At 45.9% G+C, this 22,865-nt stretch overlaps 2 protein-coding genes across 6 annotated transcripts in view; both read left to right on the top strand.

The window, feature by feature from the left end:
• Positions 1–2,220: 2,220 nt before the first annotated feature.
• On the top strand, positions 2,221–19,545 carry TPRA1 (transmembrane protein adipocyte associated 1). The gene is made up of 11 exons (XM_079317181.1): positions 2,221–2,428; positions 5,926–6,128; positions 6,282–6,414; positions 9,298–9,384; positions 10,983–11,055; positions 12,008–12,087; positions 13,179–13,289; positions 13,704–13,764; positions 14,801–14,903; positions 15,512–15,592; positions 16,668–19,545. Exons 2-11 carry the CDS (start codon positions 5,938–5,940, stop codon positions 16,900–16,902), a joined length of 1,155 nt encoding a protein of 384 aa, XP_079173307.1. The 5' UTR covers positions 2,221–2,428; positions 5,926–5,937; the 3' UTR covers positions 16,903–19,545.
• A 1,253-nt stretch (positions 19,546–20,798) lies between these two features.
• CHCHD6 (coiled-coil-helix-coiled-coil-helix domain containing 6) overlaps positions 20,799–22,865 on the top strand; it is a 106,985-nt gene continuing 104,918 nt past the window's right edge. For 3 of the 5 annotated variants that reach the window (XR_013775674.1, XR_013775675.1, XM_079316601.1), the window contains exons 1-2: positions 20,799–21,000; positions 22,648–22,777. Coding sequence is in view for 3 of the 5 variants with exons in the window: in XM_079316601.1 (XP_079172727.1) it covers positions 20,812–21,000; positions 22,648–22,777 (319 nt within the window). In the remaining 2 variants the exon portion in view is untranslated. The remainder of the gene's footprint in view (positions 21,001–22,647; positions 22,778–22,865) is intronic. The other 2 variants (XM_079316602.1, XM_079316600.1) reach the window with 2 other exon arrangements.

A 22,865-nucleotide genomic window follows, 5' to 3' on the forward strand; every position in this document is an offset into this window, starting at 1 on the left:
AAAAAAAAAAGGGGGCAGAGACACAGAAGTGCAGTCCAGGTGGTATCCTGTGGTGCAAATTTATGCCCAATACTAGAAATCAGTAGGTTGGTAGAACAGTTCTGAAACAAGACAGGCACATCTGTCCCTGCAGTTGCTCAGCACCTGAACAGCAAAGCAGTTTCAGACGAGAAGTGATATCCTGTCCAGTAGACTGATCTAATAAAAGCTGAAGGAGTATTTGAGAGAGATAAAATGTCACAGAAGAGTGGGATTTGGTGATGATGTGAAGGTGTAATGCTGTCCTGGACACCGTGTCTGCATCTCCCACCTCTGACACCTGCAAGACAGGTGAGGTTGGCACAGCACAGCAAGCTGCAGCAGGAACAGCAACAAGTGCCAGCTTTCCTCAGGGCCCTCAATGTTGTATCAAGGCTGCTGAACATCACCTCTTGTCCTGCTTCAGCCCAGCAACAGCAAGTGACACAGCAAGGACAAAGGGAGTGAGCCCTGCCATCTTCAAGCACTGGCTGGAGGAGATGTCACACAGAGCAGCAGGGCTCAGCTGAAGGATGTGTGCAGTTCAGGACATGGAGCAGTCCTTGGAGGTGGGAAGAGGAGAGTTGTGTTTGTGCACACCATGTGGGAGCTGACAGGCAAGGTGGTTAATTCAAAGGAACAGTAAATGTTCCACCTCCTGTTTCACACAAGCAGCGAGGAGGGCAGGAGCTAAAATGTCACTGTCCTTGCAGTGGCACCCAGCAGTCTCCTGACCATGAAACAGCTTCTGGATATGGTGTCCCAAATACTGAGCTCTAGCCTCAAACAAAATCACATGGCAAGAGCAGGTGGATTGGAAAGCAAAATCTCTCCTTCTGACACAGTTATGTGGGAGGTAACACATTCAACTAGTTAGTGCCTGAGGCTACAAGTGAGAAGACATGGATTTTACTAGTCTGTTACCAAGGCACTTTTTAGGCAGAAACACTCCACCTCTCTTGAAACAGAAGTGTCCCTTCTGTAGATCAGAGATCTTGGTGTCAGCCAAGCCTTTGAGCTTAGATCATAAATGGAACATGTCAAAATATTGCAACATATCATTAACCTGAAGCACAGGGTGAAATGAGACAAGCTAAGGACTGGCTCCTCCAGATGTCATTCCAGAGGAATGACACCAGCATGAAAACCTGTTTCAACCCAGTGGAAAATCAGAGGAATAGGGCTGAGACAGGCAAGTCTTCAGGTACAAGCCTTTCACGAGGCTTGCTGAGGTGTAGCTGAAAAATTTGACCTGAGAAGAAGATCAAGCAGATTTAAGCCGACGGAGATCTGTCTGTGTGTGAGGAGGGCCTGGAACCCTCTGTGTATGGTGTTTGCTGGAGCAGAACGTGCAAACCTGACCAATGTAGGGATCTTTTAAAAATGTAGGCTCTGCACAGCAAACTTCAGCATAGCGAAATCCTTGCATTCCTACAGAAACAAACCCTGCAGGCACAGGTGAAGCACAGGTAGAAAACCACGCCAGAATATATCCTCTAGTCCTCGCAATGACTCAGATAACAAACATTCTCCTTGAAACTTCCCCGTCAGTCAGCTCTTACTGCTGAGAATAACGTGCTGCTTATTTCCTTTAATTTCCTAAATAAATCTTGGCTCATTTGTCACAGTTACTTCCTTGTTTACTATACTAAGCGTCTCTTTTGTCCGTCTGGTATCTGCACCTCCGAATCCTGCTCATTATTGATCGCGTTTCCCTTTAGCAGCTCTTGTGCAAGCTACGCCGAGTTTCTTCAGTCAGCTTCAAGCTCTCCTTTAAAAGCCAGACTCACAGGTCGTTAATCATTATCCCCTGCAGGAACTTATTATGGGATGTCCCTCAATTATTAACTGCCCTGGCCCGCATCCACAGGCTGCACGGAATTCCTGGGAGGTGTATCCTGTCAGGTGCGTGGCGGTGGGTGCAGGAGGGCACAGCGCTCCTCGCTGGCTGCGATGTTGGGCTGTGCGGGCTGGCCCGGGGGCGGGACCGGGCTGTACAGGACAGAACCGAGACCGCCGGACCCACCGTGCCCGCCGCGCCGGACACCCACAGGTGGGCGGGGATGAGGCGCCTTTAAAGCGCGGCGGACCCGCCCCCTTAGTCCCGCCTCCCGCCCCTTTCTATTGGCTCGCTCCGCTACTTGTTTTGGGTCTTTGACAGAAGCCGCTCTCTGATTGGCCCAGCCGCGGGCCTCTCGGGGACCGTCTCTCAATAACGCCCCTGGGGTCCGCCGACAAGTCCCGGCTGTGGCGGCCGCGTCTCCGCTCGGCTGCGCGGCGCTGCGCTCGGGCCTCTCTTCAGCGACGCTCCCCGGCTCAGGGGAGCGGCAGGGCCGCGGCCGGGATGGCGGGGCCGGGAGGCCGGCACTGAGCGGCGGGAGCGGGGCTGACTACGAGCGGGGCCCGGCGGGTACGAGCGGAGCGGGGCCGGCGGGAGGCGTAATGGGGATGGGGGGCACTGCGGTGCCTCAGAGCGGGGCGGCGGGGCCGCGCTGCGCGGGGGCCGCGGGCCTCCGAGGGCCTCCGAGTGCAGCCCGGGGCCCCATGGCCGCAGCCCCCGGGGCGCCTCCGGCCGGTGCCGGCTGGGGTGGAGCTGCAGCGGCTCCAGCGGTGCTGCTCCGGCAGCCCAGAGCCCAGTGACCGCGCACCGCCGCTTCGCTTGCGTGTTGTGAACCCGCCTTCCCCGGGAATCAAAACTAAAACTGAAAAACCCCGGGATATGCATTTCCGAAATCCGCCTCTGCGCCATGCTTCTCTGTCTCTGGGGGTTTGGGCTTATTATTGATACTTCTGCTTTCGGTATTTTTCATCGTTTGGTATATTTTCCTCGTTGCAGTTCCTTTATTTTTAATCTTAGTTCAGAATGAGATGGGAGAGTGAAACTGGAAGGGAGCACTTCAATCACTAAGGGAAAATCCCTGTCTTAAACCGTAGGAGTGAAATGAAGACTGCAACTGTTGTGACCAAAAGAGAGGGTTGAAGAGACTTCTTAAAAAGGAAGAGAGGAAAAAAAAGTTTTGTTTTTTTTTTCCTTCTTTTTTGTGTTGGTGGGGAATTTTTTGTTTGTTTTAATTCTAGTGTACTGAGGTATTTTTAAGCATTTAAACTTAAAGTAACAGTTATATTTGATCAGGGATCTGATCAGTGCAGTTTTCATTCCACAAATAGAGTACTGTAAGAAGCAGTCTTCATCCTGTCATGATGTTTACTTAAGAGAATTTCTGATGCTATTTGCAGGAAGACAGACAAGTTTCTATTTTTTATTACAGCTGTGACTTGTAATTCACCTTTCTGTAGATAGGCTTTGAAAGAACAGAGAACTGCCAGTGATGTGAGCTCTGATATTGTGACAGTGCTGTGATTCAAGGACCAATATGCATTGGTGAGATAGCATTTCCCTGAAGGTGTAGCAGAGCCTTTCCCAGTGCTCCCAGGAGTCATGTCCATGTTCTGTGTCCAAATGCACCTTCTCCAGGGTCTGGACTGAGGAATTGGCCTTGTCCAAGTCAGCCTGACTTCATCTGGAGTGTAGAAAAACATGTTATTTTGTTTTCTGGTGTACAGAGCTGCCTGCTGGATGAAAAGGGGATACCAGGACAGCAGCAGTGGTGTCTTTTCATGGGGCTCTGGGGTGATTTTACCCCCACATGGGCTGGGCTGGCTGAAGTGAGCAGTCCCATGGAGGCAAGGTGTGGTGAGTAAGCTCCTTGATAGGCTCAGCTGACTGGACTTCTTTAGGCCTTGACAGGGCTAGGATAGTGGGCTGAAAGGAGCAGTGGGATGGCAACTTCTAGCTGGATCCTTTCCATCAATTCCTGGTCCTGTTGCTGTGGGATTTTTGCTGTTGATTTGTACAGGAGTGAGCCAGTTCTCCACATCTTGCTGTAGGCCTTAGCTATTAGAAAAGTATGACCACAGTGCTGTCTGTCTGATGGCCTTGGCTGCCCTCTCTTATCAGGTTCACATTGGATGTTCTGTTGCTTTGTGTACACTTTATCTGGGGAGGAAGAATGCAAGTAGCAGGCTGTAGCCTGGCTGAGAGGTGAGCTTGATTCTGCTTTGCCCTTTGAAACCTCGTGACTGGAGTTCTGTTACGTGTAGCCAACTCCTCTCCTTATCAGCAGCTGCTGTTTCGTGATAGTGGTGGCTTCTGGGGAAAATAATGGAGCCTGTTTGCTCTTTCCATAAGAAGTTGTTTTTCTAATGTAAATCTCTCACAGCTTTATACTTGAGCTCTTTTCAGTGTGACAGGCAGATGGAATTCTTGGTCCCAGAAGAGCTACTGGGAGGTTGTGATGGTTCACAGCTGATAATGTTGTTCTGCCCGTGGCCTGTGAGGTTCTTGTCTACTTTTCCCCAGCTTTTAAAAAAATAATGTAGAAGTTTTTCTGTGTTGGCAAATGTGACCATTCTTGGCCTCACCTCTACTGATGTGGAAGTGTTACAGAGGAAGAGAACGGAGCAAAAGTATTCAAAGAAAATCTTGCTCTTAACAATTCAGAGAAGTGAGTAGCTGGAGGGAAGAAAGGGACAGTTTCAGAGATCAGTTTGGAATGTGAAGGTTGTTTGCTGGAACTTCTACTTAGAAGTAGAATTTTTTGGCCCAGGCTTTGCCATCTTGGCACAAAGCTGCTCCTTGCAGGGCTGTGTGTTTATTTACTGTGATGCCTCTCCTGCAGCACAGCATACGGCTGTCATGGCAGAAAATCCCAGCTCAGGGAGTATCTGTCAGCAAGGATGAATCAAAGGGAGGCTTTGTTGGCTGAGGGTAGGATCATTCCTTTGCCCCTTAGAGAACCTGGGAAGAATCTCAGCCTCTGAAGAGAAAGAAGAGCCTGTGACTGACAATCTCAAGCAATTTATGAAGAAGGTGCTGCTGAACTCTGAAAGCTCAGCAGATGACACAGGGCTGTGCTGATGCTTTCCAGCTTGTGACTCACCCAGAACCTCTGAGGGAAAATACCTCTGAGCCCTGTCATGGGGGCTGTCAGTTTTTACCACGCAAGTCAGGGCTGGAGTCAAACAAGGAGAATTTTTTTTGAGATAAATCCTGGAATTAGCTGTAACACACAGGCTGCTCAAGTGCTGTCCCTGGCAATGTGCATTTTTGATGCTGGTTGTCAGAGATTTATCATTTTTGCATCTCTGCGTTGTCTATGATCTTTCTTCTGGGGATTTTCAGGAGGAGTGATTGGACCCTGTGTTTGTATTCAGCTTGGAGCTACTGAAGTACCTTAACAGTCAGGGTTCTCATTTAGGGTGGGAAGAGAGTTGCTTAAAAATAGAATTGTTCTGGTATCTTGCAGAGGGTTAGAATAAGAATGCTGAATCTTGGTTTTTGCCAGTGTTGGGTTTGAAAGGTAGAGACTGTACAATCCCTTCAGGTGAGTGTATGTGAGGCACTCCTTGCTCTCAGACTTCAGAGTTGCTAACAGCAGTAGGTTTTTGGGAGGGACCTTCATCTTCTCTTTGCAGTAGCTGAAACCAAATTGTTGGCTGTCACTTCTTGATCTTGGGACCAAGAATGAGTATCCTGGTAAAGTAGGTTTTTGTCTCTATTTGATGATGCTATGTATTGCTGTTGAGTCTTGTTTTCTTCTAGGAATCTGCCAATACGCAAAGAATCACAAAATTTAATCCCACATAGCACCATTTGAAGGTGCTTGTTACTCTGATATCAGAGTGTGGTTTTGTACTGACCACCCTAATGGCTGTGTGCAGGCTTAGGGCAGGTGGCATTTCATTGTGTAATACAGTCTTTGACATGATGATAATTGGCTGCACCAAGCAGGAAGCAATTGTGCAGGGGCTTAATGTCAAGGATGTGCTTTTTTAACTGTGACTCACAACTGATTTAATATTGCTTTTCTCTGCTGTGGTTGTCTTGCTCTGTTTGACCTGGACCAGAGGGAAGACGGGATGTTCCAGTCCATGATGTCTGTGATGACACTGTCCATGTTTGACAACATCACACGCTCGAGTGCGCTGGTGACAGCGCTGGCTAACGTGACAGCTCTCTCGCCAGCGACAACGCAGGTGATCAACGGCACCAACATCACCGTGCCGCACAAGTGCCTGCTGCTGCTCTATGAGGACATCGGGAAGTCCCGGTGAGTTGGAGGAAATGGGACCACAGTCTGACCCTGGACCAAGGCAAAGAGCTTTGTTTGTTTGTCAGCTTGGTTGAGAAGGGACTGGGGCTGGTGTTTTCCTTTCTAGGGCCTGAAGATCAGGGATAAAACCTGTTTTATTTGCTTTTGCAGAGTCCGCTACTGGGATCTTCTGCTCCTGGTTCCCAATGTGCTTTTCTTTATGTTTCTTCTCTGGAAGCTGCCCTCTGCCCGGGCCAAAATCCGGGTCACTTCCAGCCCAATCTTCACTACATTCTACATACTAGTGAGTACCACTCTGTGCCTTTGAACTGATGACTGTCATTTTTATTACCACTCATGAACAACATCACTGAACTAGTGGAGAGAGCCTAGACCAGCTCTTGCAGGGATAAAATCTGTTTTCCATTGAAGGTGTTCTACAAGAAATAGACTTTTTCACTGTTTGAATCCAGCTTTTAATAGGTTCTGGGGCCAGATCAGCTGTATTTTGTTCTCCTGCAGTGATTTCATTTTCTCCTTTTCCTTTTTTCTTCTATTGTTGCTTTGATGTCTTGGAACCTCGTATCTGATGCTTTCTGTGCTCCTTGCAGTAAGTAGCATGGGACACAAACCCACTGTTTCATTGAGGCAGTGAAAGGCAAATTACTTGTGTGAAGCTGTTGAAAAGCTTGGTCATCTGCTGGAGAAAATGATGTAACAGGATTCTGGTTAGTCTGGGAATGTGGAAACCTAACCCTGTTAGTTTCTTTCACATCATGTCAAAGTGGCCCTGACTTGATGATGTTTTTGGTAGTTCTTAAGGTGGAAACAGAATATTCAGTACAGTTACAGTTTGCAAACATTTAAGATCTTGCTGTTCTCCTCTCACCAATCCTGTGATGTCCTGTGATATTGCTTACAGGACATCATAAATGCAGCTATGGACCTACTTTAATTTGTTTAAAAATACCATTCAGAAGCTTCTTGATATCCTGGCTTGCCTCAGTATGTAACATAGTATGGTTGCTCTTCCTCAGTGGGATTAGTACAGGTTGTGAAAGGGAATGTTTATTTGAATTGAGTTAGATGGACACCTCTTTCCCTGGCCTGTGTACAGGTACTGGCATGGCAAAACCCAAGAAACTCAAAACCAATCTGGCCTAGTAGCCTCATCTGAATCTTTGCTGGGAAGCCTGGTTAGCTCTTTCAGGCCAAGAGTTGGGGTTCTGGGCTTCTGCACAGTTTTGGATAACCAGGTTTATACAGAAATGTTTTTAGAATTGTTACCATCCCTTTCTAGTTTGGGTTTAAGCCTTCCTACATGTTTCTAGTAATGCACATAGTCAGTAGAGGTTTGTGCCAAAGGCTTTGAAAAACAAAACTCTTAATAAACCAAAGGGAGAAAAGTGAACTGACTTTATGCTCTGGATGGCAACTCAGGCCCACAGAGCTGCTCTCTCACTCCCCCTCTCTGTAACAGGGGAGAGAATCAGAAGAGTAAAAGTGAGAAAACTTGTGGGTTGAGATAAAAACAGTTTAATAAGCCAAAGCAAAAGGTGTGCACACAGGGAAAGTAAAGCAAGGCATTAGTTTACCACTTTCCATGGGCAGGCACGTTGAGCTGTTTCCAGGAAAGCAGGGCTCCATCACATGTAATGGTTACTGGGGAAGAAAACACCATTAATCTGAAAGTCTTTTCCTTCCTCCTTCTTCTTGTCTTTATGTGCTGAGCGTGATGCCATATGGGATATTCCTTGGGCCAGCTGGGGTAAACTATCCCAGCTGTCTCCCCTTGTGCACCTCCAGCCAGCTCGTGCTGGAGTGAGGAGTAAGGCAAAAAGTGCATTACATTCTGTGTAAGTGCAGTGCAGCAATAATGAAAGCATTTGTGTTGGCAACAGAGTTTTCAGGACAAAAATCCTAAACACAGCCCCATTCCAGCTACTGCAAAGGAAATTTCCTCTATCCCTGCCAAATCCAGCACAGTCTTAGAGGAAAATGTGTTAACTCAGTTTTATACTCATTTCTTGAGTATGCTATTGGGAAATGAGGCTGGAAGTGTGTTCTGTGAGGACTTCCTTTGAATTGCCTGTTTGTCATGTCCTAAAGGAATGCTTTCCTTTGGAGTTAGTGATTAATGTGGAGTTAGCAGATTGGGAAGACTCTCTACCTGCTTAGAGAGGAAACAAAAAGTTGTGTATTCCTCTCCAGTGAGTTGTTGCAGCTCTAGAATGCCATTATATTCAGGAGCCCTTCTTTTTTTGTCAGTGTTTTATCATGAAATTTTCCACCCCAGGAGGGATGGTTGTATTCTTCTTTCTTGCTATTGCTGTCCCTTTTTCGTCTAAGAAAGAGATACTAATCTGTGAGTCACTTATTGGTCATTTCCATTCTGCAACCACCTTAGAATCAGCTTGGACTCTTGGTTCTCTGATAGGTTTAGTTGTCTCCTACCTTCATTGTTAGGATCAGCCTTACATTTAGAGAATTTTATCTGAAAAAATTCACTTTCTTAGAGTGTAAATCTGCACAGTGGAGTGTAGATACACCCAACTGAGCTCTTAATTGTGTAGTATGGCTGTAGCATGGGGTAACTGAGCCTCGCTGAGCTGTCATGCCTTTAATGGCATATGAAGTGAGTTGGGGATCTCTATGTTGCCCTGTGCAGCAGGGTAAGATGTTTTAAAGCTGATGACTGCAGGTGACTTTTCCTCTGCTTTCCTGAGCATTGTCAGTATGGAGTGAGAGAACTGCAGGTTTAGTTTTGTCACAGCTGTGTAGTGGTGTAGTTGGTATTGAGTGGTTTCTGTTATCTGATGTGATTGGTTTATCAGACATATCAACATTTGGCTTTGTAGTTCAGAGAGAATTTGTTTTCTGTCCATTTCTTCTCCTCTGCCCCAAAAGAATGAAGGGTGGGAAGACTGTAAAGATAACTGTTGTAACTCTTCAGGGTTAATCTGACAGCTGAGGCAATTGTTCCTTCCTAAATTCTAAGGCACTGCTCCTACCTAATGGGTCTGAGGAATCTCTCTCAGGAAATTAACTTTAGTTTGCTGCAGGAAATTCTTAGTACATGTTATCAGGCTTGAAAGATGACCTTGAAAATGGTGTTCCAGAAGGGTTTCTGATCACTAGTGCATATGTGCCTTTTGACATGAGCTCACTTTTGCTTTTTGTTTTGCAGGTATTTGTGGTGGCTTTAGTTGGCATTGCCCGAGCTGTTGTCTCCATGACTGTGAGTGCCTCTGATGCTGCCATGGTTGCTGACAAGGTAGGTGCAACACTGACATTAGAGGCTGTGCTTTGTGTACTTCTGATCACAGCAATGTGCTCTGGCTTTCCTCTTATGTATGCACAAGAAAAATGTGCTTTTTTTTTGCAGTACTCTTAGCTATGTGTACTATGGAATCCTGTTTTGATAGCTGAATATGAATCATCACAACATCCAGGATGGTAAAACAATGGATTTCCTAAAATAGACACACAAATAGTGGTGGCAAAAGTTTCCTGTTACAGGGGTGAAATTATTTTTTTTGCAAGAGATAAACATTCAGATACCTTTACTGGATAGGCAAGACCTGGTCTTTGTTACTCTTTCAGTATTCCAGTGGCTGTTTGAAAGTGTCGAAGTTTTTGTATTGAATGCAATTAAAACCAACTTCCCTTTTGAGACTGACACCTGGATGTCCTTGCAACCACTCTGGGCACAGAGTGAACCTTTAGCAAACAGGAAATATCTTTGTATGTGCTGTTCCTTTGTAGTAATTTGATTTGTAGCAAAATATTACTTAAAACAAAAAGCTCAGCAGTTCTTGAGCTGTTACAGAAAGAGGAGGCACCTACAGAGTACAGGTATTAGGGCTTTCTTCTCTGGGATCAGTGTGATTTCCTTGCTTTTCCCTTTCATGTTACTGTCAAAGAATTGTGATAAGCTGCTGTTGTGACTGGCTGGATGTTTGTAGCATTTTTCATTCACCTCTGTCCAACAGATGTAGGTGCAAATGCAGGACTTGAATAATGAAGAAGAGGTGGAAGGTGTTTTTCTTCAGCTCTGGTGTTGCTGCTAATTGTAGCTACTGGGAAATCATGTAACAATACAGATATTCTGACAGTTTTTCTGTAAATATGTCCTATCCCATCTTAGGTTTGTGTTTTTTTATATATATATATATATATATATGTATACACACACTGTGTGTTTGCTGGGATTAGAAGTCTTATCCAATGCCTTTTAAAATATTACATATCTTCAAGAGAATATCACTCAGTATTTGGAGGTAAAGGGTTAATAAGCCAGAATCTGGGTGCTTGTTCTAGGTTTGGCACTGATTTATTGCATGACTCCCTGAAAAATTGCCTTACCTGCTTTTTATTGCTCGTTTCACTTAATAAAACAAGAGATTGCAAATGACAGGCTGGAGTGGGGGGTGCTTTTTACTTGAATATGCTTTAGATTTATGGACCAGTAGCTTTGGAAGAGGCAGAAAAATGAGTAGGTTCAGGCATATCTACTTCTTTAAGAACTGGTCTTGTTTAATATTTTACTTCTGAGGTCATCGTGGGCTTGTGCTCTTTGGGAGCACAGCAGCAAGAACACATCTGAAACAAGTGACAGATTCTGAACTGGGGCAAGCCATGGCCACTTCCTCTCTCTAGACCTACTATTTATTCATTCCCACACAACTGTTCTGTTCCATAGGCACAAGCAGGGCTTGGAACAAGCATGTGGTCAGTATTCCTACAAAGCATGAGAAGGGTTTGTGGGAATGACCAGCCATTCAGAGGCTGCCATCCCCTGGAGTTTTGCTTTAATAATTTCAAACTGGTTCCTGGCTCCACCTAATCTGTTTGGTTTCTGTTATCCCTCAGATCCTGTGGGAGATCACAAGGTTCTTCCTTCTGGCGATTGAACTGAGTGTGGTGATTCTAGGCCTTGCCTTTGGTATGTGTCAGGAGGTTTTTGAGTGCTTTGAATGTTTCCTGTTGCCTTTCCTTCCACAGAGGTTGCATTTGTAAGTTTATGGTGACGCTCATTCTATGAAGTGAAGAGGCTGTAGAATAAATGCAAAGGGCAAATTGTAGAGATTTAGTTCGAAGTGGCTGAAGGACTCATTCTTACAGATCTATGGTTTGTGTGGTTTAAGGGTTTATATGTGCTTGGTTTGTCCTTCACTCACATGATGGAGTGTACAGCTTAGGTAAGATTTTTATGCCAAGATCAACAGTCTGATCTTTGCTTGAAGCTCATTTTATTTAAGGTGGTCCCTTTGGGGGCCGTTCTGTCCCCTTCATCCCATCCTTAATTGGTTTGATCCATCCTGGCTGCATTCAAATGCTTTATCTGTAACTGCAATTGTATTTCTACTTTTTTCAGTTATGCAAGTGAAAATGCCTATCCCTGTAGGTCAGAGATAGAGGAGAGCATGGGAGTTTCTGTTGCACATGTCAGTGGGACATGTGAGCAGTATATTTTTTATCTTTTGAGAACTCATAGATTAATTTAGATTGGAAGGAGCTTCTGGAAATTGCTTGCTTCAGTATATTCTAGTACAGTTTTCTCTAGTCCATCTCTCCCATCTCCCTGAGAAGCAGCTTTATCACATCTCAGTGTACTTGATGCAGGAGTAATTCCTTTTTATTTTCCTTCTTTCCTATAACCCCAGCAGTTAGTTATTTTCTCTTAGTGTGGACAGGAGGAGAGCAAGTTAAAATCTGTTGTTTTGTAAGTAGGATTTTTGCCTGTGAAAGGCTCAACTCTTGGGTTTAGTGAGCTTTAACCTTCCCTTGAAAGCCTCTGGAAATACAAATGTTTTCCTTTATTTGTTCTGAAAAGAACTGTTTTTAACCAGTGCTGGGATTGCACCCTGAGTCACTTCCATACCCAATAATTACAGGTCACTTGGAGAGCAAGTCGAGTGTGAAACGTGTGCTGGCAATCACCACTGTGCTGTCTCTGGCATATTCTGTCACCCAGGTGAGTACATTGAAGCAGAAGAATTTGCAGAAGAAGGAACTTTGCTTCAAGTTAAGCAGTTAAGTGTGTGACTCCTCTATCTGAAAGTGGCAGATTTGCTCTTTAGAAGAGGTTTTGGAGGAAGACAGAATGCTTGTGGCAGTGTATAAGTAGATACTATCTGCTTGTCTACTGCATAAATAGCTCAGATAAGGTGAAGAAATGAGGTTTGGATGGATTGCCTTGTTTAATGAATCTGGGAACAAGAGTAATGTTTTCCACACCTGAGCCACAAGTTCTGGATCTGGCTCAAGGGCCATGAAAACCGTGTGCTTGCCAAGTAAGGGTACTGCAGTGTCCTTGCCTACTGAGTCTTTGAGAGATCTTGGAGAGAGCTCTTGCTTCTCTTCAGACTAGCAGCTGGCTTGCTGGTTCAGTTTATTAGTGAGTCTTCATGTCCCTGAACAATGCAATCTGTGTCTGGGTTTATTTTCCTCCTCAGCATGTCAGTGGTCAGCTCATGTCTATACTCAGGGCAGCACCAGAATAACACACAGAGCTTTGTTCTGGGACCAGGCTCTTGGCTGCAGAGGCAGTGAGCTGATCATTACCACATGATAAAGCTGGAGGAGCCTCATAAAATATCAAGTGTTGGATCTATATCTGGGTTCAGTAGTGCTTACAAGCACTTTTCTCTCCACTGTCTGTTTGGTAGCTCCTAAACAAGGCTGTCCTTTCCCAAACTGACTATATCTGGATATTTCAGCAGAAAGGTCTACTTTAAAGATGGAAATGGAGCTCTTGGTCTATTTTAGACATAAGTGCTTGCATCCCTTGTCCACCTCAGTCTCTCTTCTGTAATTTTGCTGATGCCAGTTTCCTTCAGATGCAGATTCCTGCCACTCTTTCTCCTCACTTCTCAGCTTTAGTTTCTTCCTCTTCTGTTTTTTAACTGTAACTTGGTCTAAGCAGGGCAGGGCTTGGTTGGGTTGGAGCAAGGGGGCAGGCCAGCTGTTTTCTGAACTTCTTTAAGCATAGTATCCAAATATGCATTTTGGTGAGGATATTATATTGCTTGTAACAGAATTATGTTGGTGCCACTTCTCTCCTAGGGCACCCTGGAAATCCTGTACCCTGATTCCCACCTCTCAGCAGAAGACTTCAATATCTATGGCCATGGAGGGAGACACTTTTGGCTTGCCAGCTCCTGTTTCTTTTTCCTGGTAAGTACTGGAATATGTTCTGCACTCTGATAGCTTTTTTGTATTTTCTAAATGGAGGAAGGAGGATGGTTTGAGTACAATAATGCCCTACTCCCCCTCCTGCCTCCTACAGCATGGCATTGATGCTTCTCATGTGGTGGGGAAGCTGAAGTGATAAAGGTCCAGTGGGAGTGGTGTAAGCTGGGGCAGTTGTATTCCAACTGAGCTCAGATGTTCTTTCCTCATGTGTTTCTCAGCTGTTTAATGCTGATGGGGGTGAGCTGTGGGGCCTCCACATCTGTACTGTGTTTAATGTTAAGGGTTTGTGCATCTCTCCTGAGGCAGGGAGTGCATAATACCACACACCATCCCTGCAAAGGTTGTTGAGTTCAATTGCCAAGCAGCAATGGAACTGTTAGTTCTTTGTCTCAACAGGTCTATTCCTTGGTGGTGATTCTTCCAAAAACTCCTCTGAAAGACCGGATTTCTTTGCCCTGTAGGTAACTGTAGTGTTTTCCATAGTGTAGATGGGTACAGCATCAGGATAAAGCATAGGTGGGAATAAAAGGTTCCTGTATGTGTTTGTGCTGCAGATGCATTCCATGTCTCAGAGTTTAGATGGCATGGCAAAGGACTGGTAACTTATCCATAGAAAAGTTAGTATGTTGTGTCTTTTGGAGAGCAGATACACTACTACTTTAGTAGCTAAACAATTAAGAAAACAAGACTTACTGCTCTGTTAATGATACAGGTATTACTTAAATATATAATCTTCTGAAAGCCTTAAGGAATGGCTTCTTAATAACCTTAAATAGCTTCCTTTGAAACGCACACATGTTAAAGTGTGCATGCTAGTCATCCCCTGGGAAAGGAAGGCTAAATGGGAGCTGTTCAACAATTTTTATCTGGGCTTTTACGTTACCAAGATACTTCTATTTGTTTGGTTTTTGTTGTTGTTGCAGAATATCTCCAGCTCTTGAATAGAGAAGCTGTTATTCAAGTGTTTGTACTGAGCTTTTCTCCTAAGTAGCATTGACATCCCTGTATGGGTATCCTGAGGGAGGGGATATGTATGTCACATGTCACAGGCACAGGTCCTGGGCCTGATCTGCCTGATGTCCAACATACCCTGCTGTTCTTATCAGGGTCTCATGAGCAGTTTTGTTACTGCTGTACATTGGCAGGGCACAGCTCCTGGTTTAGCTGGGTTGATTTTGTTTGTTTTTCTTGCATTCAGTTATGTGACTGATGCTGGTTCCACATGGTTGCAAATTAAATCTTTGCATGTGTTTCTGTAACCTTGCTTTCAATACCCATCTTGTGTGTGCATATGCACATGCAGGAGGGTATGATTTAGTCCATTATACCACCATCAATCCTGCCAGCATGGGTCAGGAAAATGGAGTCTTAATTCTTCAGCAGTTCTTAGAGACAAGGTGGTGAGACGCTTCTGTTGGATTTGGCATCTCCATCAAACAGATTTCCCCAGGCTTGGTGTTAGAGGTTGATGTGTGTCCATGTCTTTCCCACAGCCAGGAAGAGTTTTTATATTTATGCTGGCATTCTGGCACTGCTGAACCTGGTGCAGGGCCTGGGCAGTGCCCTCCTCTGTGTGGATATCATAGAAGGACTGTGGTATGTACACTGGGGGAGGAGGTCTGCAGCCCTGGGTCTTGTGTTGTATTTGAGTGTCCTTCAGCACTGCCTTTCCCAAGAAAACAAACCTATGCTGTGTTCCTAAGAAGGAATAAACCTGTTGGTTCTGTTTTGTGCCAAAAGTCCTCTAAACAATCAGGAAACTCCCTAGTGGAGAGGTTGTGGAGCTGCATGTGCTGCAGTTGTCTTGAGGTGGTGAGTGAGAGTAATAATGTGAATGCACTGATGTCTGGTCATTAGTAGGTGATAAGAGAGGAAATAGTCAGTTTGCTGGAAATACAGGGACACCCTTATACCTGGAGTCTCGTTCTGCAGGGATCAGTGTCACACCTGTGAGTCAAAATTGAAAGTTCTGAGGCTGCTCTTGGTCAGACCTTGGGTTTTGGCATAGTTCCCCTGAGTGTCTAGAAACAGTGACACATGTTGATGACAATGGCGGTTACTTTGCATCAGTTTAAATTTGTTTAGCATGATTTTTTCTTCATCTTTGGAAGGAAATTGGATCATCTGGGAGGATGTGAGTGGTGTTATACAGCTGTATTGTGCTTGAGTGCTAAATCCCTCATGTTCCCTTTTGCTGTTGACAGCTGTGTTGATGCTACCACGTTCCTTTACTTCAGCTTCTTTGCACCTCTCATCTATGTGGCATTCCTGAAAGGTTTCTTTGGGTGAGTAGCTGGGAACAGGAGTTTAAATGGGTTTATATTGTCATTTAAGTATTTTTGTACTCAGGTTCTCTCAATCTGTAGAATAAAGACAGCAACTAGAATATGACTTGGAGAACCAGTCTCAATTTCTGCTCTTGAGGAATTTCTATGACCTAGGGCTGCTCACTTCTATGCAGGGCTGCTCTGTATGCAGAACAGAGCTGATGGCTGTATTCCTCTCACATTTCAGAGCATTTCTTCAGCATCCTGTGTAGTACAAAGTTTTTCTGCTGAAGCTGATAGCTAAATGCTTAATGAGGAATTGAGTCCTGGGGGGAGCTTAAACTGTCTTCTGGGTGGGTTTTGGGGTAAATTTGTAGAAAGGATGTCGGGGTTTAGTAACTCTTCTGCCGAGGTCTCTAGCATGGACCCAAAAATCACCAGTGACAGGCCCTGGGAATTTGGATTCCCTGGCCAGGGTCGCCGCCGTGTGGCCACTCACGGGAAATGCAACTTGGTGGGAAAACGAGTTTAGTGTAGGCTTTAGTATTTGCTGGTCATTAGTGAGAAACAGCAGGCTTTAAAATAACTAAGAAGATAAAATGCTTTTAAAATGTAGAAGTGCACCTCTGCATCCCATTGAAATTAGAAGGGAACAGTGTCTGGAGTTAAAGATGAAAACTGCTCATCCACAAGTGTTTGTGTTTTGGTTTTTGTAATATACATAGGTAGAACTTGAAGTGTACTCCTGTTTTGACTCATTCTGGTGTCAGTAGCCAGGCTGCTGTGCAGTACAGTAGTGTTTGGGTGCTGTTGCCCTCAGTAATTCAAAACTCACGAGATGAGAACTCTTTTCCTACAGAAGAGTTAGGGTTTTGCCATTTGTATTTCTCTTAAGTGACTTCATTCAAAGCTTAATTTAGCATTGCTTTATGGCAGTTACTCTGCCACAGATTTCTAGACCAAAAGAGACTCATTTAAAGAGTATTTAAGGTCTGAATGCACAATTTCTTAACATTGGTGAGTTTCAATTAAGGATAGTTGGCTGGGATACCTCATTGGTTAAACATGCATTTTAAATCTTCCATCACTCCAGGTCAGAACCGAAGATCCTTTTCTCCTACAAATGTCAGGTGGATGAACCTGAGGATGTGGATGTGCACCTACCCCACCCTTATGCTGTTGCCAAGAAGGAAGGAATGGATTCTGGGTTCTACTCAAGCACCCAGATTGACACCACAGCCTACCTGGATGACGTGGCCTCTATGCCATACCACGTGGGCAGCATCAACAGCATAGACAGTGACCGCTGGAAATCCATCAATGCCTGAGGCAGGGCACCTCAACCACAGGATGCCTCATTCCTGTCCTTCCAAACTCCCTGATACCACAGCTCTTGGGATGTCCGCTGGAAATCTGTCCTTGGCTACCTGCTGTGGCTTTCCTCTTGTCCATAGGATTTCCAAAACCTGTTGTGGAACTAAGCTGGCAGCCCAAACCCTTCTGGAAAGAACACTTTCTGTTTCTACCTGAGAACAATGTAGAGCGGTTTTGTTCATAAACCTTTAAACACTGAACTTTCCTGATTCTCCACGTTCCAGATGTGAATATGACTCAGAAGATAGCCCTGGCTGGCACATCTTCAATGACTGAAAGCACTTAGAGGAATGGTGTTTAGGGATGAGGGTGCTGATTTGACTGCTGTATTGTACATACATAGAAAGATTTTGGTGGTTGAAACCAAAGATGGTCTTCCTGGGCTTTTTCAAGCAGCATTGCTGCCTGCATCTTGCCATGATGCAACAGCACAGGTGGTGATAGTATCTGCCAAGGGAAGCTGCTCACTGGGGCTCACTCCTGGTTTCAGCTAACACTAATGAAAATTGTGATTTGGAGTTGCTAGTGGTTAAAAGAAATGTTCTCAGAGCAGGGGGAAAAAGAGGTATGAAGAGGAATGAACTATTCTCTGTGCCCAGGGAACATTTGGGAAGGCTGTTAGCTCACAGCATGGATATGAAGTGACTGAACAGTAGGGAGACAGAAGGACAGACAGTGCTGCTGTCTAGCTGAGCTGAAGGAGCTGTGAACCAGGGTGTGGAGACTGTAGTGCTGTGCATTTGAGCTCACAGGAAAATCTAAGTAACAACACTGAATCAGGGCTGAGTTTCAAGAGTAAAACCTGTGAGGTAGGTGTGTTTCCATCTGCACACTGCTTCATGGCTTTGGCAGGGGCTCGGAGAGTGCTGTGAAGGAGGAAGTGACTCTGCAGATGAAGGCTCCAGAGGCATTCAGGTGCTTGAGGCAGAGCAGAGCCCTATGATGAGTCTGAGCTGTCAAGAGTTTAGTGACTGGAAACTCAGACACTTCAGGTGTGCTAGAATCAAGTTCTGGCTAGTGTGCTGCGCTGGGAGAAGAGTGGGAGGTGGATGTGTATCTCTGGCAGTGTCCTTCACTAACCTTGCAGTTCAGATCCCCAGACTGCTGCTGGTCTGAGGAAGTTTTATGGCTTGATATGTTGAAAATACTTATGTGCATGTGGGGAGCTGTCCTTTTAAAGACTTTCTAGAACTTCTTACTAACATCTTCCATGCTGGAAGGGACAATCCTGTTCTCTGAGCTGTCTGGTGGGCAGTTTCAAGACATGGTGTTCTAATCCAGTGACTGTTCATGTGAAGGCTGCATCAGTCTGGTTTCTGGGATATCCTGTGCTTTCCAAGGATGAAGATATGCATTCCTCTAGATTTTGGGATCCTTTCCTACCTGAGTCCTCCAGGTAGGTAGAGATCTGCTATAAGCAACTTTCCACTAAGAGTGGCAGAGGGAATTTGCAGTGTTTGGGGCTGTGTGAATCTCTTGCCCCACCTTACTGCTGTTCCTGAGGAATACTGAGGTAAGAGTTAACAAGGTGCAGTGAGGAGGTGTTGGTGTGGATCATTAGTGTTTGCTACCAGGTGTTCCCACCACAGAGAAGGAAAACATGGATAAGAACATGAAGTTCATATTGGTTGCCAAAACTATGCAGGCCTTTGCTGTATTTTTCTGTTAATGAGCAATGCAGCTTCTCTGTCTGCCTGGGTACTTTGTCCTGCAGGTCTCTAAGTAGCACTGGCACCTTGAAAAGAAACAGTGCCCCTACTCAACTATACCCCCCCACCCCCTGCCTTTTTTTTTAAATTTTTATTTTATTTACTTTTGAAGGGAAAATGCTTCCATCTGTCTATGTGCTAGAACTGAGTAGTTTCTTGTAGGTCACAGCCTTTTAGGTTTCCATTTCATGCAATGACTGCAAGAGCTGGACAAGGAGGTGGCCAAGTCAGCCCTTGCCAGGTTAGAAAAGTGTTCCACACTCCTCTGTCACTGCTGTCAGCCTGAACCATGCCGAGCTGCTTGCTGTAAAAGGGATGGATGATGACATGTCTGGATTGCTGTGCTGCTGCTCCTAATGCTGCTTACAGCACTGATCCAGAGCTGCTGTGGAAGGATGGGGGAACCTGCAGAACTTCCCTGGGCCTTGGACAGAGTCAAGAGAGATGAAGATTTCAAAGCAGTTGAGAACTCAAGGAGCAAATTGTTTTCCATCCCAAGGAGTATTTGGCTTTCAGCACCCTGACTGAAAGGACTTACCTGCCCTGCTTTGTGCTGTGAAGAGCCTGTTTATGAATTTGCCTTTTTTACCACCTGAATTCAGTGCTGAAGGATCACCTGTGCAGGTTGTCAACACATCCATCCTGTCCTTTGCTGGCAGGACTCCAGTATTTCTGGAATGTCCCATGTTCTGCTGCTGAAGAGCTTCTGCACTAGGTCATGGACTGACCTTCCTCCTGATGTGTATTTATGTATATATAATGCTTTGGGCCATCTTTAAAGTGGTTCTTGAGCAAAGTGTGTTTTGTGTGGGGGGTCGTAAAGAGAGAAAATATAGAATAAATGTATATTTTTGTTTGTAAAATAAATAAAAATAAGTTTGGCATAAATGGTCATGCTTTATTTCTCAAATGAGAATAAGTTGAAGATTTAAAGTAAAAAAAAAAAAAAAAAGGCAGTACGACGTGGGCACAGGTGTAATGTGGGTTTGCCTTTGCCAGCTCTGCTTCCTTGTCTTTGTAGGTGATGTCTGCCACCTGGCTGGGAGTATACACCTGGAAAAGACCTAGGGAAGGATGTCAGGAATGATCACAGTTATGGAAGGACTTGTGGAGGAGTAGTTGCATGGTTGAGAACTCACCAGTCTGAAAGAGCAAGGGTGCAGGCTGTGAAACCCTCAGAGCACAGAAGAGGTGAATAAGCAATGTGTGTTCATGGACTTTTCAGTACAAGAATTGGTTGCTGTTAAATGAAGTGAGCAGTGGCAGGTAAGAATCGAGCAGGAGGCAGGTGAGTGTGTTCTGGCAGGGAGCTTTAGCCTCTCCTGTGCTCTTGCCTGGCTGGGTGCAGTGTTCCTGGGCTGCAGACAGCTCATGGTGCACAGTGCCATTGCTTGAGAGTTCAAGCAATGGGCCAGCTCTCCAGCATACAAGGTTAAAATATTCCCTGCTTCCAGGAATGAGCTCTAGAAGAGGCCTGGATATCCAGGGGGGTTTGGGGGGTGCTGAGTCCCAGATATTCCATTAATGCCCAAATCTGAGGCAAAGCTCTGGTTACCACATTAACCAGTAGAGGAATAGCATTAAACAGTTAAACCTGCTCCCGTGCACTAGTGGGGAGTAGTGTGCTGAGGAGATAAGCAGCACATTGATACCAACTGGCCTCTATTTCTGGGAATACAGAAAGCTTGTTGGAAAAAGATTCTCCAAAGCTGTTATTTCTTGGTCCAGCTGCCTCTGTGCTGCATTATCTCCTGGCTTCGGTTTAGGCTGTGGCTCAGCCATGCCGGGCAGCGCGGGCTGTGTCACCCGTGTGTGTCAGGGCAGGTACGGGCACCGTCCACCGGAGCAGAGCGGCTGCAAGGAGCACAGAGGGGAATTGAATTCTGAATTCTGCTCCCAGCGCAGCTGCTCTGTCTGACGGGAGGTCATCCTTCCCCAGCCTGCGAACGCCCCGTGAGCTGGACGTGCAGCAGTGGAAGTTGCACGGGCAGTTTCGATGCCGCGTTCGCTGACAAGGGCGGTGTGGAGGGCGGGCTCGCGGGACTCTCCGCGCTCCCGGAGCCGTTTCCCGGGCACGGACTACAGCCCCCAGCGTGCACCGCGCCCTGCTATCAGCACCGCGCCGCGCTATTGGCCGCCCCGCGGCCGCCGCCAATGGGGAGCGGGTATATTGGCAGGTGCTGCGAGGGCAGAGGCGCTGCAGGCAGCCGGTGCGGGAGAGGGGCACGGCCGGTATTGGCGACCCCGGCCGGCATGGGCAGCTACGCGAGCAGCCACGGCGGCAGGAGGGTGTCCTTCGGGCTGGACGAGCGGGAGCAAATCCGGGTGCTGCAGGGCATCAGGGTGAGGCGGCGCCGGGCATTGGAGGCTGCGAGGGCCGGGGGCGGAGGGAGCTGGGCTGGGGAAGGGTCTGGCAGGGAGGTTAGAGGAATGAGGTGCAGTGGGAGAAGCAAGGAGGGGAGAGAAACCTACAAAACTGAAGGAAAAGGGGTTGGAGAAGTGATGGGGTGACTGGAACGTGGTGGGAAAGGGGTCTGGGGGCCTGGGCATGGCTGTTGAAGAGCGGGGGCACACCAGCTCTTTATTTTCACTTCCAAACTCTGCTCTCAACCCTCTTTCCCTCCTGGCTGCTTAATGGCCTCGGTTTGCCCCTGCCTTGTGCTTAGCAGTGTGATGCCGAGGGCTGTGCCCTTGCTCCCGGTGCCAGGTCCGGGGCAGCGCGGCGGGCGGGCGGAACGGGGCCTGTGGAATAGCGGGATCTGCGGAGGGACACTGACACTGCTGCTTGACCTTCGCTCGCAAAGTGACAAAAGCGTGTTGTGGAAACTAACACTGACGAGTATCTTTTTCCCTTTTTTTTTTTTTTTTTGTTTTTTTTGTTTTGTTTTTTTAATATGTTGGTTCTGGGTTTTTTTATTACTACCATCATTTTCATTGCGCTTACTTCTTGATACTTTGATGTGATCTCCCCTAGAACCTGCCAGAAATCAACTTTGCAGTGTGTGTTTTGCTATGGCTACTTATTTTTTTTATCCCCTTTTGGCTAATTATTTGACAAAAGTTAGCTAAGATTCTGCCTAACTCCTTGTTAAAGTCTTTGATGGAGGTAAAATTATCTTTTGTCTAATTTCTCTTTACAGGATACAGACAAGGATTAATACTGTATTGCCAGTAACTCATTGAGCAAAAAAAAACCCAAAAAGCTGGATTTGTGTTTTTAAAATCAGGACTTGGGCATTATAACAATGTAAAATGAAGGTATTAAAAATGCTGTTAAGTTGGGTAGTAGTGGTATAAGTCTTTTACTGTGGCAAGTCTAGGTGGGGGAACAGCCTCATTTTCATTCCTCTTGCTTCTTCATTTTGTTTTGTTCTGCAGCCAGACCCTCTGACCTTGGCAGGAGGAAGGAGTCAATTTCAACAGTGCTGTGAGAAGCCTTTTTGACTCAATTGCTAGAAAACTTCAAGTTTACTTTTCTTTCCTTTTCATGGGTTCGAACCCATGTCAGGGAGTGAAAATGAAGTTGAGATTGCAAAAATGTTTGCAGCCTTATGTGAGTGGGAGGTCTGCTGTTCTCTGTCATATGGCTTGTAACGCATCTGCCATGCTGAGCATGGAGCAAGAAGAGGAAAAGATGGACTTAAAACCTGCTTCATTTATTTCCTTCCACTTCTGGGAAATTTGTCCCTATACAAAAGGTTGATTTGTTTGGGGGTGATCTCCACCTTTGTTTGTGGAAGATTGTCTAGTGGAGTTTTTAGGATCAGGCAGTTCCTTGGAGGTTGTGTGACTGACTGATAGGGTATGGGTTTTAAAAATGTCATGTCAACATACAAGTGTTGACCACCTGGATTGAAGGGCCATTGCAGTGAGATACTGGCAATACTTCTGTAGCACCATGGAAAGTAACAAACAAGGAGGCTCACAGTGAAACTCTGTGAAACACACCAGAAACTGACATGGCTGCTGCCTTCCCTGGTTCTGTTTCAGCTCACTGAAGATGTAGTGAACCGAATGAGGGGGTGCTCTGTAAGGAAGAGGGACATCCATCCATCTCCCCGTGCATCTGATGGCACAGCTCCATCCTCCCTGGCTGCAGGAGTGAAACCCAAACCTGCAGGTACTGTCGGGGTGCTGCTGCCACTGTGTGTTACAGAGGAGCTTTTCAGTGCTACCTCATTGTGAGAGGAGCTCTTTGGTTAGCCTGT

This window comes from Erithacus rubecula, assembly GCF_903797595.1.
Source record: "Erithacus rubecula genome assembly, chromosome: 13".
NCBI classification, from domain to species: Eukaryota; Metazoa; Chordata; class Aves; order Passeriformes; family Muscicapidae; genus Erithacus; species Erithacus rubecula.